This window comes from Adiantum capillus-veneris, chromosome 6 (genome assembly GCF_014529385.1).
Source record: "Adiantum capillus-veneris isolate H3 chromosome 6, ASM1452938v2, whole genome shotgun sequence".
NCBI classification, from domain to species: Eukaryota; Viridiplantae; Streptophyta; class Polypodiopsida; order Polypodiales; family Pteridaceae; genus Adiantum; species Adiantum capillus-veneris.
The window spans coordinates 125,749,688-125,766,237 of record NC_140936.1 but is presented as its reverse complement, the minus strand read 5'-3'; the positions used below and the strand labels follow the sequence as shown (position 1 = coordinate 125,766,237).

The 16,550-nt window shown below is 44.4% G+C and overlaps 1 protein-coding gene across 2 annotated transcripts in view; it reads left to right on the top strand.

Moving 5' to 3' along the window:
- Positions 1–2,029: 2,029 nt before the first annotated feature.
- LOC147456229 (nuclear transport factor 2-like) overlaps positions 2,030–16,550 on the top strand; it is a 66,982-nt gene continuing 52,461 nt past the window's right edge. The window contains exons 1-3 of one of the 2 annotated variants that reach the window (XM_086514764.1): positions 2,030–2,141; positions 2,519–2,557; positions 2,829–2,963. In XM_086514764.1, the coding sequence (XP_086370890.1) occupies positions 2,522–2,557; positions 2,829–2,963 (171 nt within the window). In that variant the 5' untranslated portion in view covers positions 2,030–2,141; positions 2,519–2,521. The remainder of the gene's footprint in view (positions 2,142–2,518; positions 2,558–2,828; positions 2,964–16,550) is intronic. The other variant, XM_086514765.1, reaches the window with a different exon arrangement.

The following is a 16,550-nucleotide window of genomic DNA, read 5'->3' as shown; positions in this document are numbered from 1 at the left end:
TCCTTGGCCCCTACATTGCCATCCGCTATCCAACCGTGGCCAATCAAGTCCCTAATATCCTCAAACCTCTCTATGTGGACATCTATAACACGTGCTTTGATCTTTTGACACATGTAGTCCATAAACTAATTCTAGTGCTCTTGGTTTATGATGGATGCAGATAACAAGATTGAAGCTTGCATAGTAGGATGTTTTTTGGATCACTTGCAAGGGCAAACACTTACTTTTCATACTTACGTTCTTGTACATAGTAGCCTTCTTAATAAAAGCATCACCCTTTTCCTCTCATACTGTATACAGGCTTGAATGGTGTAGTCTTTAATTGTTTATTGCTTACACACACACACACACACATACTATTGCTCCGTGAATTGTGGGACTTTAACTAGACTCCATGGACACTAGCCTGTCTTTGTGGAATACACCCTTGAATAAAATTTATTTGAACTTGATGAGATGCTCTTGTTCAGTTGAATGTTTGGGCTCCTTGGGGAGTGAAGTAGCTTTCATTACTATTCTTTATGATCTCCTCTACGCAAGGGCCATATTGTCTTGGGGGTTCTTTTTTTATGCAAAAACAAGGGGAATGTGTTCTCGGATTGTGACTTTGAAGATGATCTAATGCTTGAAGTTGTCTATTGTGAAACCTGTGCTTGGTAGATGCTCACCAATAAACCTTCATTGGGCTTCTTGCCTATTCTTCCTAGATCTTACCGAGGTTACGAAAGTATGCTTCACTATTGTATTGCTAAGATCCGATCTATACATTCTTCATAAAATAATGGACATCTTTGTGCTATAATTGTTTTTTTTAAAATTTCTCTCTAAAACTTTACAATGCATAGGTTCCTGGATTTCCTCCTCACCATGTGGCCTCAAATAACTCCTCACACGAGTGCAATAATGGTGGTGCCTCCGCATAATTGTCCTTATCCTAACTCCCTTTGGGATCTTGGGATTGGCACTTAATTCTATACGTAAGCGTCGTGTCGTGGCAGTACCTCCTCCTCCCCCCCCCCCCTCCCCCCTCTGGTGCACTGACCACCTTCCCCCCTTGGAATGCATGCCTTCTTGTTGATGTGGTTTTACTCTCCTCCTTTTGACTTGCTGACTGGCTCATAATGCCATGAATTCAATTGCTTTCTCCTGCAGCAGCTGATGGGGACTCCTGCACAGACCACTTACAACTTGCTCTCTACCTACTAAGTGCTGAAATGGATGATGGCCACACTAAGGCATGCTCTTTAATCTATGCTCTAAATGGATTTATGTCCTCAGTGCTTCCTCTCCCCTTCTCGATCATGGTATTTACATAGCTGTGTTTTTATTTTTAATGGCATCATACCCTATGCCTGTCAAATGTTACTACTTGTCTTCGGCTACTTGCAAGTACCTAACATATTGAATGGATTTCTCCTAGTACACTAAGACTGCTCTACACAAGCCTGGAGGTTGGCATATGTGCTACTTTGCTGCTCCCATCCTATGCAAAGGTGAGGGATCCCTATCCCTCACTAGGACTTGTGTTATCTTCAAGTGTGATTTTTTTGCTTAGAAAGAAAGGTTGAAAGGGTAAGGAAATTGCTTGATAAGTGTGATTGAGGGAAAGAAGGTGGAAAAGTTTATGGGTGCGACTGATTTGCTGTGTGCTACGTGGATTTACCATTCTCTTGACAGACTTGATATTATGGAAGGATTTCTATCACAGGTTTCTATTTTCCACACATTACTTTGGCTTCATTGTGATTACGTGATCTCACTGTAGATTTTTATGATGAAGGGGGACTTGCTCTTGTTGTTGTGAGAGCTGGTACTTGTTTGAGTAGCTTGATTGGCTGACAAATTGAAATGGTAGACTTTTGACATTAAATTAGATAACGCTTTGAACATTTTCAATGCATACTTAGAGAATGGGTACTTGTTGAGCTAACATCTCTTGGAATAAATGGTAATTTGTTTTTGGCAAAAGAAAAGAAAGGCCTTTACCGTCTTTTTCACCTTCCAACATATAAACTATCATGGGACTTGTATGGTTGAAACGTGAGTCGTAAGCTTTAGCTGACACAATCTTTCTCTACATTCACATTCAGAGTCGCGTCGACGACTGCAAGAAGGTTGGCGCTCAAGATCTGTTCACGAAGGTCCGAGCTTACTGGAGATGCGTGTGTGTGTGTGTGTGTGCGCGCGCGCGCGCGCGCTAGACTCCTAAGTTATTGCACGCACAGAGAGAGAGAGAGAGAGAGAGAGAGAGAGAGAGAGAGAGAGTCCATTTGTGCGTAATTGGATGATTGCCCTTTTGTGCGTAATTGGATAAATGCATCATGCTTGTGTATATCGAAGTCTGTTTTTTTTTGTCCGTCTGGGTCACTGTATAACCCTTTATGTTCAGGAATCTCTGCGTTCAAGCCTTGTGCAATTTCTCAAATTCATTTTTCTGTGGGTTTAGAACTCATTTGTGTGGAAAATTTTACAGATTATACTATCCAAGTCTAACAAGTTTCTTCTATGTTTTTGACAGGCAATGATGGGGTCTCCTGGCTCGGTGCCTGCACAGATGGTATGAATCTATTTCCATGTATTTCCATTCCCATGTGGTGTTTTCTGGCTAGGATGGGACATCTTTCACCAAGCAATGCTTGTAAATATGCATTTTTGCACGTTTGTTATTTCCTTGGCGATCTTCTTACTAGGCAGTTACACATGACATACACACATAAGCATATACCTCTGGCTTATTTATATAAATGGGTGAAGGCCCAATAAGATTTTTATGCATCTTTGTGTCCCTATTTGATGATATGACTCTTAATGCTTATCCTATTGTGCAGGTGGCTAACACATTTGTCACTCAGTATTACAATGTCCTCCATCAGATGCCTCAATATGCCTATCGGTTCTATGCAGATGCAAGTCGTCTTGCTCGGGCTGATGCTGACCAAATGCAAATTGCAGAGACTCAAGATGTGAGTCTTTTAAGGTTACCCTCCAAGATTTCATGTTATATTGCGTATAAAACAAAGTTTGGAATTTGTGATGCAATTGGTTTTAATAGCAGCTTTAATTCTCTCATGAGGCAATTAGGAGAGCATGCAATAGGTAGAGGGAATGTATTAAAGAAAGAGAGATTAAGGGACATTGTACGATGTTAACAGGTTATAGTCCCCTGGGTACCCTGGTAAAGAACAACTTACCAAAGTGAAAGTAGATGGGATGGTGCATTATCAATCTTCAACTCAGCTTGCTTGACTACTTTCTTGGATTAAGGTATGGCAGACAGAGGGGCATCTTTCTCTCTTAGGAGTGCTATTTCCAAGAGTTGTTGGAAGCATTTGGTATGATAGAGTGCAAACCTATCTCATCTCCAGGGTAGTGGAGCAGCGTCGATGCGTCTTTCTTTGCAGATGGGCGAGAAAGTCGGTTCTTTTCACATCACATGGCATTATGCACCTCCACAGTTGTTCCTTTTACATTCATCATATAGGCCACCTTGACATACATATAGTTCACACCTTGTTCGCCCACTTCTGTACTTCGTTGGGTTATGGGCCATTGTGCATCTCCACAGGTCTCTTATGTACACAGAATACAGCCCCCTCTCTTACGAGAGAGAGAGAGAGAGAGAGAGAGGGGGGGGGGGGGGGGGGTACCTTGTAACAGATACAACTTGTGCTAGGATGAAGGAGGTGCGTATTTAGGCAACAAAGCCCAAGTTTACTAGCACTATATGGGACTCCACGATACTAAAAGTGGGAATCAGGGGAAGTGGAAGGGTGTGTGTCCGCCAGAGTGGCTCGGCTCAAACCAGATGCAACCTACAATGCACATGCATGTGGGTGGCGAGCTCGGGATCACACTAGCCATATAAGTATGCCTAATCTTAAGTGAAGCAATAGAGTGGACTGCCAAAAGCCAAAGATGTGAGGCCTTGAATGAAGATGTTTGCTACGGTGTCCATAAGAGGATGATACTCCATGAGTATAGCAGGAATTTGGGGAACTCCCATAATTGCCAAAAGATCTCCATCTAGATGCACTGTGTAAGAAACTCCTTTACTCGGCGGGCCAAGTGTGTATACTTCTCTAAGAAAGATGTCCCGAAGTGTGTGTAGAAACAACTCTTGTCATAGACTTGATAGTCATATAGAAGTGTCGACGGGCTTTCAGATGTCCAATCCTATCGAAGAAGATTTGTGGTCACTCATATGAAGAAAAGAGGAACAAGCCGCAACCCAACGTGGCTAGTCGGTTGATTCACAAAAACTCCAAGGATAGACCAAGAAGTTTGCACCGTTGTCACTCTTTTGTGTGCTGTAACAATTATCGTATAAGTATGTCTAATCTTAAGTGAAGCAACAGAGTGGACTGCCAAAAACCAAAGATGTGAGGCCTTGAATGAAGATGTTTGCCACGGTGTCCATAAGAGGACGATACTCCATGTAGTAGGAATCTAGGGAACTCCCACAACTGCCAAAAGATCTCCATCTAGATGCACTGTGTAAGAAATTGCTTTACTCAGCGGGCCAAGTGTGTATATTGCTCTAAGAAAGATGTCCCGAAGTGTGTAGAAACAACTCTTGTCATGGACTTGACAATCATATAGGAGTGTCAACAGGCTTTCAAATGTCCAATCCTATTGAAGAAGATTTGTGGTCACTCATATGAAGAATAGAGGAAGAAGCCGCAACCCAATGTGGCTAGTCGATTGATTCACAAACACTTGAAGAAGGTCAGACCGAGAAGTTTGCACCGTTGTCACTCTTTCGTGTGTTGTAACAATCATCAATAGGCTTCATGGACGACTTTTGGATGGTGTCCTGTTAGTAGCTCGAGCATCCAAGTGAGACTAAGCAATCTCCACTGTGGTCGTCCTCTGAGAAGAGGGATAGCTAGACCAAGATGTTTGTGCCGTGGTCATCCTTTGAGAAGAGGGGTGGCCATACCAAGATGTTGGCGCTCATCATGTTTATATCTCGTGCCTCTAATCCTCCGGTGTCAACCAAAGCACGATCCATGCTGATAGTGCCACCTAACTGCGAGTTAAAGAGTGACTATCCTCTTGCCGAGCTGGGAGATCACATTTTCTCAGGCAAGGGATGTGTATGCTGTAAACTTATGGAGGGTGAGTGTATACAACTTTGAAATTAAGAATCCAAACGATTAGGAGAATTTAGAGAAGGAGAGCAAGTGTACTACCAACCAAGTAGGCGAGACTTGCATGATCCCCTTGCATCTTGCAGACAACTTTCCAAGGAAGTCCAAAGCTTTGTTGGAAGATCAAGGCCAATAAAAAGCTCCTCTATAGGCAATGTAGTTGCCGTACTAGGGTTTAACGGTAAGTCCACCAGCCAATGGTCTCTGTGAAGTTGATGTTCCCATATGCAGATGTTGCGGCCATCTCTCGTAGATCCACTCATAATGATATGTGCCGATCAAACCACAAGTCGTACTGCCTCTAGAGTCACAAGTGCAACGTCAGACTTGAATGAAAGGTCTCCTGTAGGTCTCATGCTCAAATGAAACGACCAAGCTGATGCCAAGGATACCGCAAGTTGCAGTAATCACCGATAAACCGCACACACTGTAACAAACTGCTGACGTGTCAAAGCCTAAAGAATGGAGCCAACTTACAGATGCCGGCCGAGGGCCCTAAACCCTAAGAAGAACAAGTAATAGAAGAAGTCCTCCCAACTTATGGGGACCCCGTCCGATGGGGCCCCAAGTGACATAAAGGATTAAAATAGAGCAGGATCCGGACACACGCCAAAACTGATGACATGGCAGATTTTCGAAAATTGTGCTTGCAGCTTTTGGCATTGCTTTTTGGACCAGAAGCTTTTGAAGGTCATGTCATTGCCTATGAGAGCTGATTGTTTTCAAGGCCGGAATTGATAGCACAGATTTATGAGAAAGAGCTTATGGCGGTTATCCATGCTCTTACTCAGTGGCGACATTACCTACTCGGAGCCGACTTTACGGTCTTCACCGATCATCAGAGGTTATGCTACTACTTGTCACAAAAGCAGCTTTCAGAAAAGCAGATGCAGTGGGCTAACATCTTGTCAGAGTTGAAGCTGCCCGAAACTTGGAGGATTCACAATGCTTTTCATGTGAGTCTCCTTAGGCTTTTTAAAGGCGATGTGCCCGAAGATGGGGAGCCTGATCAGCAACCCGAAGTGGAAGAAAACGAGGAGATCCTTGTTCCAGAACAGATAGAAAGATTAAGGGTAAAGTGATAAGGCGGTTCTTGGTTAAATTCAAGAACTATCATGCATTGGATGCGAAGTGGATGGAGGAGGAGGACCTAGCAGATACTTCTCAGATTGTGAAACTTTACTTTGAAGCTTTTGGTTTAGCATAATCTATTCTAATTGGAACCCCGAATTCAGCTTGGCCGGAAATCTGGTGCATTGGGTATGCCTAAGAGGGGAGTTACTCCACTCCTTTGTCAACAGATGCCTCGATCTTAGATACTAGAGTCACTGATGTCTCTTTGAGCTTCAGGGATACTAAGAGCTGACAGTATTTTGCTGTAATGACTTTATGAAATGGAATTCCCGATAATATGATACTGATTTGTTTTTGACTTGTTTAAGTGCAGGAACTGATAGACGAAATGACTGCAGCATTTTGGTATGAATGATCTCGATAGACATGGTTGCAATAGGGATTAGTCAATCGGGCATCTATGAGGTCCTCAGTGGGATTTAGATGCGATTGCTAAATGCATTGTTGATAAATCATGGTTTGAGATCCGAATGAATATTGAATGTGATTTGTCATGTGATGTCGTGTGATGTGACTGTCGATTGGTACATGTGCTAGATGTGTGTTCCTAGTGCGTCGGTACTAACAGTCAGTGTGTTAAAACAGTTAATGACTTTTGTCTGTTTTGCAGGCGTAGTCGAGGGCGATTACAATGCTTTCAAGAGGGGGGTATGTCACAAACTGGTGACGTAGCTGCCCAGTACTCACACACACACATCCTCTCTTGGCATGGAATGCAGCCTGGTTGAAATACAACACCGGAAATTGTGCTGTTTTGCTGACATGGCAAGCCCGCACGGACATCTCCGGAATTTGCGGCGCCTTTGCGGGATGCTGACGTGGCAGCAGCGTACGGAAAAAAGCAGAGCAATCTTTAGTTTAAAAGCTTTTGATTTACCAGCTTTTGGGGCTCTGCTTTTGGCATCCCTTGTAAACCCTTTAAATGAGTGGGCAGGCCTCCCACTTCTCATAGCATCTCGACACAGAGTCTGAGAGTGAGAGCCTCCCACTTGCTTGTGCTTTAAGTTGCAGATTAATACAGAAAGAAATACCGAAAGGGACGCCAGTCTTTGGGGCCAACATCGCTAGGCACAGAACTCCGCCGGGCCAGTGTCGAATCAATTGTGAACTGTGAACTGTTTGAAGTGATTTCTTGTGGTGTTGCGGTAGATTCTCGACTTGGAGTGTCTAAGTCTGTTACAACATGCACAATCTTTAAAGAAAGACTAGCATTTTTCTAGTCACTTTACATGGAATGGGTATGTTCATGTTTTTATGTTGGAAGTGGGTTCAGGAATTTTTATCCTCGGAGATTCTTGAAGAAGGTAGACGCATGACCATAGACAAAGTTGAAGCATTGAAGGAGCCACAGATAACTTTGTGTCGCTTTCGGCGCGGGCCAAAGAAGCAAGCGGTGCAGACCTTTATGAAGTTCAAGTATCACATGACCCACGCATCAGAGTGGGCCGGCGAAGAGTCCTTCCAAGGATTCCAAACGCTGTTGGCGATCTCCCTCGACGCCATATAGCTCGGTACCAGTACCTCACTTTGGAAAGGAGGGGATGTCACATGCACATCTAACCATGCTGACATGGGTTCAATCCAATTAGCTTAGGAAGTGTTCTGGCACTTTTGTGAGTCTGTTCACAGACCGTGCAGCATGATCAACAGATTACCATGAGAACCTATCAGGAGCAATTTTTTACAGTGCATAGACCTATTTTCCCTATTTTAGCCATCTCTTTTGGGAAACTGGGTAGGGCAATTTGACTCAGCAAGTATATAAGAAAACCTAGTGCTAGCACTTTTTGGCAGAAGAGGCAGCAGGGACATGACATCCAACAAAGCACCTTCTCAGCAAGACCCCCCCCCGGGCATGATAACTTAGCGTTTTCAGCTAAGGATCAAGACCAAGAGCCAATGTTTTGAGCTTTGCAGATCAGCCCAGCTATTTCCATTTGCAGGAGCCTGGCGGCAGCAGGAGCCTAGCGTTTTTGCAGCAGATCTCAGAATCAGCCCTAGCGTTTTTGGATCAACAGAGCAACATAGCGTTTTGCAGATTCTCCGCAACAAGACCATCCCTTGTACCAGCGTTTTCAGTTTTCAGTAGTCAGACTCCGCAATAGAAGTCCCAAACCTCGCAAATCTCACCTTCTCGCAACAGATCCTCGCAGCATGGTCAGATCCACCGAAGTTTGCAGATTCAGCCCGGAAAACGCAGATTTCAGCGTCTGCATTTTCAGCGTGTCGTCGTCGCATCGTCGCCGTCAATTGGTACATGTGCTAGATGTGGTGTCTAGTGTGTCAGTTCTGATAGTTAGTGTCTACTAAGACAATTTATGGCCTCTGTTTGTTTTGTAGGCGTAATCAAGGGCGATTACAATTCTTTCAAGAGGGGGGGTATGTCACAAACTGGTGACGTGGAAGTGACCCCGGATACACACACACACAACCCTTGATGACATGGCAACAACAGCTGAAAAACGCGCCGCAATTCCCGTTGGAAAATGCGTTGATAGGCTGACGTGGCAGGTAGTACGGATCTCTGCAATTTGCACTGGTTTGCTGACGTGGCATTCCATACGGATTTTCGGAAATTACGCTGGTTGATTTTGGCAGCTTTTGAATTACAGTTGCTTTTGAGTTTGAGATTTTGGGGTTCTGCTTTTGGCATCCCTTGTAACCTTTATAAGTGGTCTTAGGGGCTCACTTCTCAGAGCATCTGGACGCAGAGTCTGAGAGTGAGTGTTGTCACAAAGTGATGACGTGGCGGATAGGAGAAACCCTAATTTTTACCAGAAACCCTAAAATTCTTGCAAACCCTAATTTCTGCCAGAAACCCTAATTTCCGAAAATTGGGAGGCTTTAGAAATAAAAAATAAAAAATTGAAATGATGAGCGACACGAATTTTGCTTTTTTTTTATATAAAAAAAGAAAAGACTCTCTAAAGAGAGAGAGAGGACTACTGCTTTTGATTTTAAAAGCTTTTGGGGCTCTGCTTTTGGGCATCCCTTGTAACCTTTAAATTAGTGGTGAGGACCTCACTTCTCAAAGCATTTGGACACACAGTCTGAGAGTGAAACCCTTACCGCTCTCTTGTACTTTGATGATTGATTAATACAAAAAGAAATACCGAAAGGGGCGCCAGTCTTTGAGCCAATATCTCTAGGCACGGAACTCCGCCGGGCCAGTGCAAATCTATTGTGATCTGTGAATTGTTTTGAAGTGGTTATTTGGTGCTGTCGCGGTTGATTCTTGACTTGGAGTGTCCAAGTCTGTTACAGTGGTATCAGAGCACGGCCGATTTCTCTTCTACGGGAAATCCGATCCCTGAAATTTTTTTTCCGCGGCATGTAACAGACTTGGACACTCCAAGTCAAGAATCAACCGCGACAGCACCAAATAACCACTTCAAAACAATTTACAGATCACAATAGATTTGCACTGGCCCGGCGGAGTTCCGTGCCTAGAGATATTGGCCCCAAAGACTGGCGCCCCTTTCGGTATTTCTTTTTATATTAATCAATCATCAAAGTACAAGAGAGCGGTTAGGGTTTCACTCTCAGACTCTGCGTCCAGATGCCTTGAGAAGTGAGGCCCTCACCACTAATTTAAAGGTTACAAGGGATGCCCAAAAGCAGAGCCCCAAAAGCTTTTAAAATCAAAAGCATCAGTTCTCTCTCTCTCTTAGAGAGTCTTTTCTCTTTTTTTGTATAAAAAAAAGCAAAAGCAAAATTCGCGTCGCTCATCATTTTTCAATTTTTTTTTTTTTTTTTTTAATAATCCGCCTCCGCGATTTTCGGAATTTAGGGTTTTTGGCAGAAATTAGGGTTTCTGCTGTCCGCCACGTCATCACTTTGTGACACGGCACCTATAGCTTCAGGCAATGATCAGTTGACTCCCTCTGCATTTGGAGATGCGGGCTGGGATCACAACGAAGATTCACACAGAGAGTATGGCCCGCCTCGGCCTACTCAAGCGGAGCAAAGAGAGATGGAGCGTCGCCAGTTGATCGGCGATGCAACAAAGATGATGCTCAATTTTGCCAAGGATCCGAAGATGACAAATATATGAACTAGACCTCTTTGGAAGAGGTACAGACAGAGTGGCAGAGAACCACAACACCACTCTCGAAACCCGCTCTCAAGAAACCTTCTGCCTCCAAGAAAATATACAGAGAAGGAACTCGAGAACGTGGTTGATGCACGGATTGCTCAGCTTTTTGACACGCAAAAGAAAGCCAAAAAGCACGGCAAAAAGTAGAAGAAAAGCACTGACTTTTTAGGTTATTTGGATCGTCAGTCGACTTTTGAAAAGGCAAAGAAACAGAAGAAGCGTGTTCGATTTGAAGGAGTACCCAGTTCTTCTTCTTCTTCTTCTTCTGATAGTTCTTCTAGCTCCTCGGACTCGAGCGAAGAAGACACGAAAAGCAAAAAGCGAAGCCAATAACAACGCTTCGGAAAGGGCAAGAAAAAGGCAAAGAAGGCTACATCTTGCCCAGAGACTGACAGTTCTACTGAGGACTCGTCTACAGACAGCTCAGATACCGATGACAGAAAGTTTTATGCGAACAAGAAGAATTTTTACAAAGCCAACCAGTATGACTTTCTCGAAGATAAAAGCAAGAAAGTCCGAGAGTTTAAGGAAGGTGGCCACTCGATCAAGTTTGATACTTTTCAGGATACTCAGATGCTTCAAAGGCTTTGTCTTTTATACAGCAGTTTGACATCGCTTTCGCTGGAGGACGCTATTCAGAGCACTCCAAGATTCGGAGAGCTACCTCTTACCTTAGGGGGAATGCTCGTACTTGGTGGTCCACGCTTCTTTTAAACAAGACTGCGCCAGTTACATGGCTGAAATTTAAGAGGCTTTTTATTTCTTCTTGGTTGATGCAAGAGTTTGAACGAGATATACGAGCTGCTTGGAACCATCTTCAGATGACTAAGAGCGATACAGTAAATGCTTACTGTGAAAGATTCTGGAGCTATTTCTACCCGCCTCTTCATTCAAGAAGATCTTGTTCAGAGAACAGATTGAACGGTTTACTTTGGGTCTACCTACAGAGATCCGAGATCACTGCTTGGATTAGAAGTCAGCTTCTATTTAGGAGTTGATGAGTCATGCGAAGCGGGGCTTTGCCATTCACTCTGGCACTCTGACCTACCCCACAGATGAGGCCATGACACAACGAGCCGAACAGACTTCTGGGAATGAAAGTAGAAAGAAAAAAGAGCAACCCAGAGAAAAAGGATGCACGACCCAAGCTTACTCCTGAGGAGAGAGCTCGCTTCATCAGAGAGGGGAAGTGCTTTGGATGCGGGGAACATGGACATATCTCTGCGAAGTGTCCTAATAAGGCACAGAAAGAACAGAATGATAAAGACGATGACAGGTCTGAGAGTTCGAGAGCAGCTGAGGAATGTGGCAGAAAAGGCAGATAGAAAAGCAGAACTGGTACCACATGGCGTGGGACCTGCACCGAATCTAATGAATGAAAGTACAAACTTTGCCGCTTTTGGGGCAAAGTGAAGGATCAGGAAGCTCTTTTGAAGGAGCCAAGGCCAACTTCTTTTCACTTGGAATTGGCGGCTCGATTTGGAATTACGCCCGACAGACTGACGCCATAGGCGGAGGTAGTTCGACTGGCACCTGGATGGGATGTTGCCATTACACCGAGCATTGGCAAACTTTGTTTGCAATGATAGGGGTGTTCAGGGCACGCGATTGACGTTGTCAGGAGTTTTTTGGAGCAAGGGATTGCGCATATGTACATATACATGCATGGTGCATCAAATAAAGGATTGCCCAATTTCCATAGCCAGGTGGTTACGTGGGGTCCACGTGTGTACAGGTAGGACAGGGTGTACATAGTGCAGCGATTTTCACTATTATCAGTACTAGTGTGTTTTTTCTACAATAAGGAGGAGTTGGTAGCGCGTAAAACTTCTCGAGGAAGCTATCCGCGGGCCGACGACATGAGGTCAGCAGGTGCGTCAGATGGCATCTAGTGGCGTCAGGAGGGCGAGCGAGGTCAATATTTGCACACGGATGAGGACGGACACAACGTGGGTGTTTTCTTGTGAGAGTTATGCAGAAAGGTCATCATTAGGACCACTTTTTGGGGCCACTTCACGTGGTGGCGAGATGCATTATTGGAAAAAAGCTGAGTGCCAGGTGTGCGAATGATGCAAAAAGGTGACAACTATGCACTGCGAGGTCAGTTTTTGGCCTGTTCGGGGTCCGTTTGAGGTCATCTAAAAGGCCAAGGGTGCCCAACTAAAAACGCTAAGTGTGGGAACTGAAAAAACAGAGAGAAGACCATAAAAAAACGTGGAGAAGAGAGGAGGAACAGCCGCAGGTGTGTTTTTGCTCATTTTGGAGCTTGTTTTGGCCGTAAATTGCTCATCCGAGGTCGGATTTGAGCACTTTGACATTGTAGACTGGGGTTTTGGGCCGTTCCGGACGCGATGGCGCTGTCCATTTTGCCAAATTCCTCACTCTTTTCCTGCTGTTTTTCTGTGTAAGTTTCTCCTATGAGCGAAGTTTCCGCTCTAGTTTGTGATTGTATCTGGCTTATTTTACCCATGTTGTGTGAGCTATTTGCCCCATTGGTGTTGGCCCAAGCTCAATTGTATCTAAACATCAGAAATTATCCTCTTTTGAGCTGAGTTTTTTGGGTGTGTGTGTGTGTGTCTGTGTGGAGTGGGCAAGTGGATAGTCTCTCTCCTCTCACTCCAGAGGTGTGTTCCCTGTCTCGGCCAGGTGTGTTGTCTAAGCCGAGTGGTGCCCCATAGTATGTGTGTATATCCTTCCAAGAGTGTGTGTCGGGTTGTTATAGAGGCGTTCTGTGTGTTTCCATCTTGCTCACATTCTTTTGGCGCCCCCACGGAGGATCTTCTTCGAGTACCTTCTGCTTCGAGCTTCGAGCTTCGAGCTTCGGGATTACAGGTTGCAGGTTGCAGATTACAGGTTACAGGTTATAGGTTACATGGACAGGTATAGGTACAGGTACAGGTGATTCACACAGGTACAGGTAGCTGGAGTACAGTGATATACTAGCAGTGATGTCACTTGCAGTTGTTGTGGGTATGCATCACTTGGCGCCTATTTGAGCGCATTGTCTGCTGGATTGTACGTTACTTGTGGAAACTGCCATTGTACGCATTTGTGGAGCCATACTTGGTTGTATTTGGCAGTCCCAGCCATTTCTGAGACTTGGTCTTGAAGATAGTCATTTCTGAGACTTGACTATACGCGATTTGCATTAGCCTTCGTGTGAGGGTCGATAGTGTGAGGTTTTTATTGAGCTGGGGGATTCTCAAATGTAGAGATCCTTTCGGTGATACAGGTAGCTGGAGCACCCTTTTTGTGACCTCGCCATAGGCTATGTACTAGTGATTCCTAATTGATGCTCGGGTTCTATTGTTGGCAGTTTATGCATACATAGACAGTCTATATTTTCGGTTCCTACTGCTCTACTTCTGGGGAAACTTTGTCGAAATTTTTCCAAGTTATGATGGCTGGTTTTTTGGTATTTTGAGCCATTTATGTTGTTATGTTGCTGAAATTTTGGCAAAATCAAAGGTTGAGTCAGGTGTGCCTTCTTGGGAGCTTCATGGTTGGCTTTAATGGATAATCAAAATGGCCCTCAGTTCACTCCTTTTCATTTAACTCAAAGAATTCAGATTAATGTTCATGTGTCCAGGAAGATCTTTTTCCAGCAGCGCATAGTCTTTATGTTTGGGCCAAGAAGATTGAGAGAGATCCTGGAATGTCCTTTGCCTGTTGTAATTCCAATGATCAACTATGAAAACTCATTTGATGTGCATGTGTTTGTCCTTATCTAAAGCTGAGCTCCATTGAAGTTTCTAGGGATTGGGTAGTGAAAAGTTTTGGGTTCTTGCACGTGTGTTCGAAGGGGTTCTCAAAGCATCATAATTTGGGTAGCCATGGCTTTCTCTTATCCCGAGTTTCATGGAAGAAGTGATGAAGATGTGGAAGAATTTTTGGAAAAGATGGAGGTTGCCTGCATTAACAACCAGATTCATGACCCTACGCAAATGTTACGCCTTCTCCAAATTTGTTTGAAGAGTGATGCACGAGTTTGGTCTAAAGCATTTGAAGAGGAGTTGCGTGTGGATGATCCACCTGTAAGGTTGAGTTGGGACAATCTACGACATGGGTTGGAAGTGGAGTTTGTGAAGATAGAAGATGCTGACAAAGTGTGGCAAGAAATACAGGCTTTGGTGCAAAAGGAAGGTGAGCCAGTAGATGCGTACATACGTAACTTTTCATTGGCATAGGAGCGAATGTGCAAGGCCTTAGCACCACAGGTACCCCCGCCTGACATGATGAAGAAGGACAGGTTCTTAGCTGGTCTTTGGGAGAATATACGTTGGAGAGTGGAGCTAAAGAAGCCCAGGACATATGAAGATGCACTAGAGGTAGCAAGGAACAAAGAGTGGAAGCTGAGGAAAATGAGCCAGTTAGGGGTGGAGTCTTTGCCCATGAGGTCTGAATTTCAGCCTATGGACTCTTTACAAGGTCGTATGTCAGGGGTTCATCATGAACCAGTGGTTCCTGTTACTACTCAGGTTATGCCAGCAGTGGTCACTACAGCAGTGCAAGATGATGGCCTAAGGCAAGACATGAGACAAGTGGTTGATTTGATGAAGAATCTCAGCCTAAACATGCTAGGTCACGTGGGAAATAATCGAGGTCGAGGGAGGTTTGGAAATCAGCCAGGAGGTGAAGAAAGGCCTAGGAATGGTGTTGGACAAAGCAATGGTAGGTTTTGGAGGCAGACGCCCACATGTTATAATTGTGGAGAGTTGGGTCACATCAGCCCGCAATGTGATAAGCCACCAAGGATGGGGGGAGACATGTATCCATTGCCAAGACAGGTGCTAACTAGGTCAAATGATTATGGCATCGAAATTAAGGGAGACGAAGGAACCAGTGGACTGACCCAGGAGGAAAAGGGAAAGACAAAAGTGCTAAGTGTAGTCACCTTGGAGAAGGCATCAAAGCTAGAGGATACATTAGTGATGCCTATTGGGAAGAGGACCACAGAGGATAAGGAAGGAAGAAGTGCCCCAGGTTCTAGTAAGAAGAAAGGAAAGAGCCATGAAGGCGAGGATGTCAAGGCCAAGAGGAAAAGGAGAGCTCGTCGAAAGTTTCATGTTTCAGATTTTCCACTAGGGGATGGGCAATTAAGCTATGACTTGAAGGAGGATCTGACGAGCAGGAAGGCAGATGTTACTTTTGGGCAGCTTATAGAGATGGTGCCTAAGCTAAAGCGACAGTGGAAGAGGATGGTTAACCCAATGGAGAAAGAGCCAGAGAGAGGTTCAGTAAAGGTGTTGGCAATGGATGAGCTACCAGACATTTGTCCAATAGTAGATGTGTGGCATAAAAGGAAAAATTTGGGACAAGGTTATGTGGATGGCGGAGCCCAAATATGCGTCATAACACACTCATGCGTTGAGAAGATGGGTCTCACAGTGGCTGGGGTGTCAGGTTTTCGGATCAGATTGGCAAACCATCAAAAAGTAAAATGCTTAGGTGTTGTAAAGAGCTTAGAAGTGGAGGCATATGATGCAAAGGCAGTGGTTGATTTTCATGTGATGCCAGCAGGGTTGGGAGCATATCCTATTATACTGGGCAGACCATGGTTACGTGCAGTGGGAGCTGTTCAAGATTGGCGACATGGTACGATTAGCCTCTATGGAAAGACAGGTACCAAGAAGCTTTATAATATGGACACAAGGAAACGATTAGAGGAGCTTTATGAAGATGAGGATGAGTCTAGTGAGGAAGACTCTTCCACGGTGACAGATGAGGACAGTGATAGCACTACCAGCAGTGATGAGGATGCTGATGTTGCATTTCTTTTGATGGATAAAGAAATCCAGGAGTGTGGTTTAGTCGCATTTGCGAATGAGGTTGAAGATGAAAGTGAAGGGCCTTATGAAGTGATTGAAGGGCTAATGCAAACCAAGGTTGAGTTGTCAAAGAAGCAGGAATTGATGACACAAATGATCAGTGGAGACCTCTCAGCTATGGAGAAGGATATATATTTGCATATGCTGGCTAGTTTTCCTGATTTGTTCATTACTTCATATGAAGAGATCAGAGGGTTCAAGGGTGAAGAGATGCATATAGAGCTGAAAGAAGGTGCTAAGCCAGTGCGGCAAAGGCTAAGAAGGATGGGTCAAGAGCAAATGGAAGCCTTGCGAGAAGAGGTGGACAAGTTATTGAAGGCGGGGTTCATAGTTCCAGTGGAG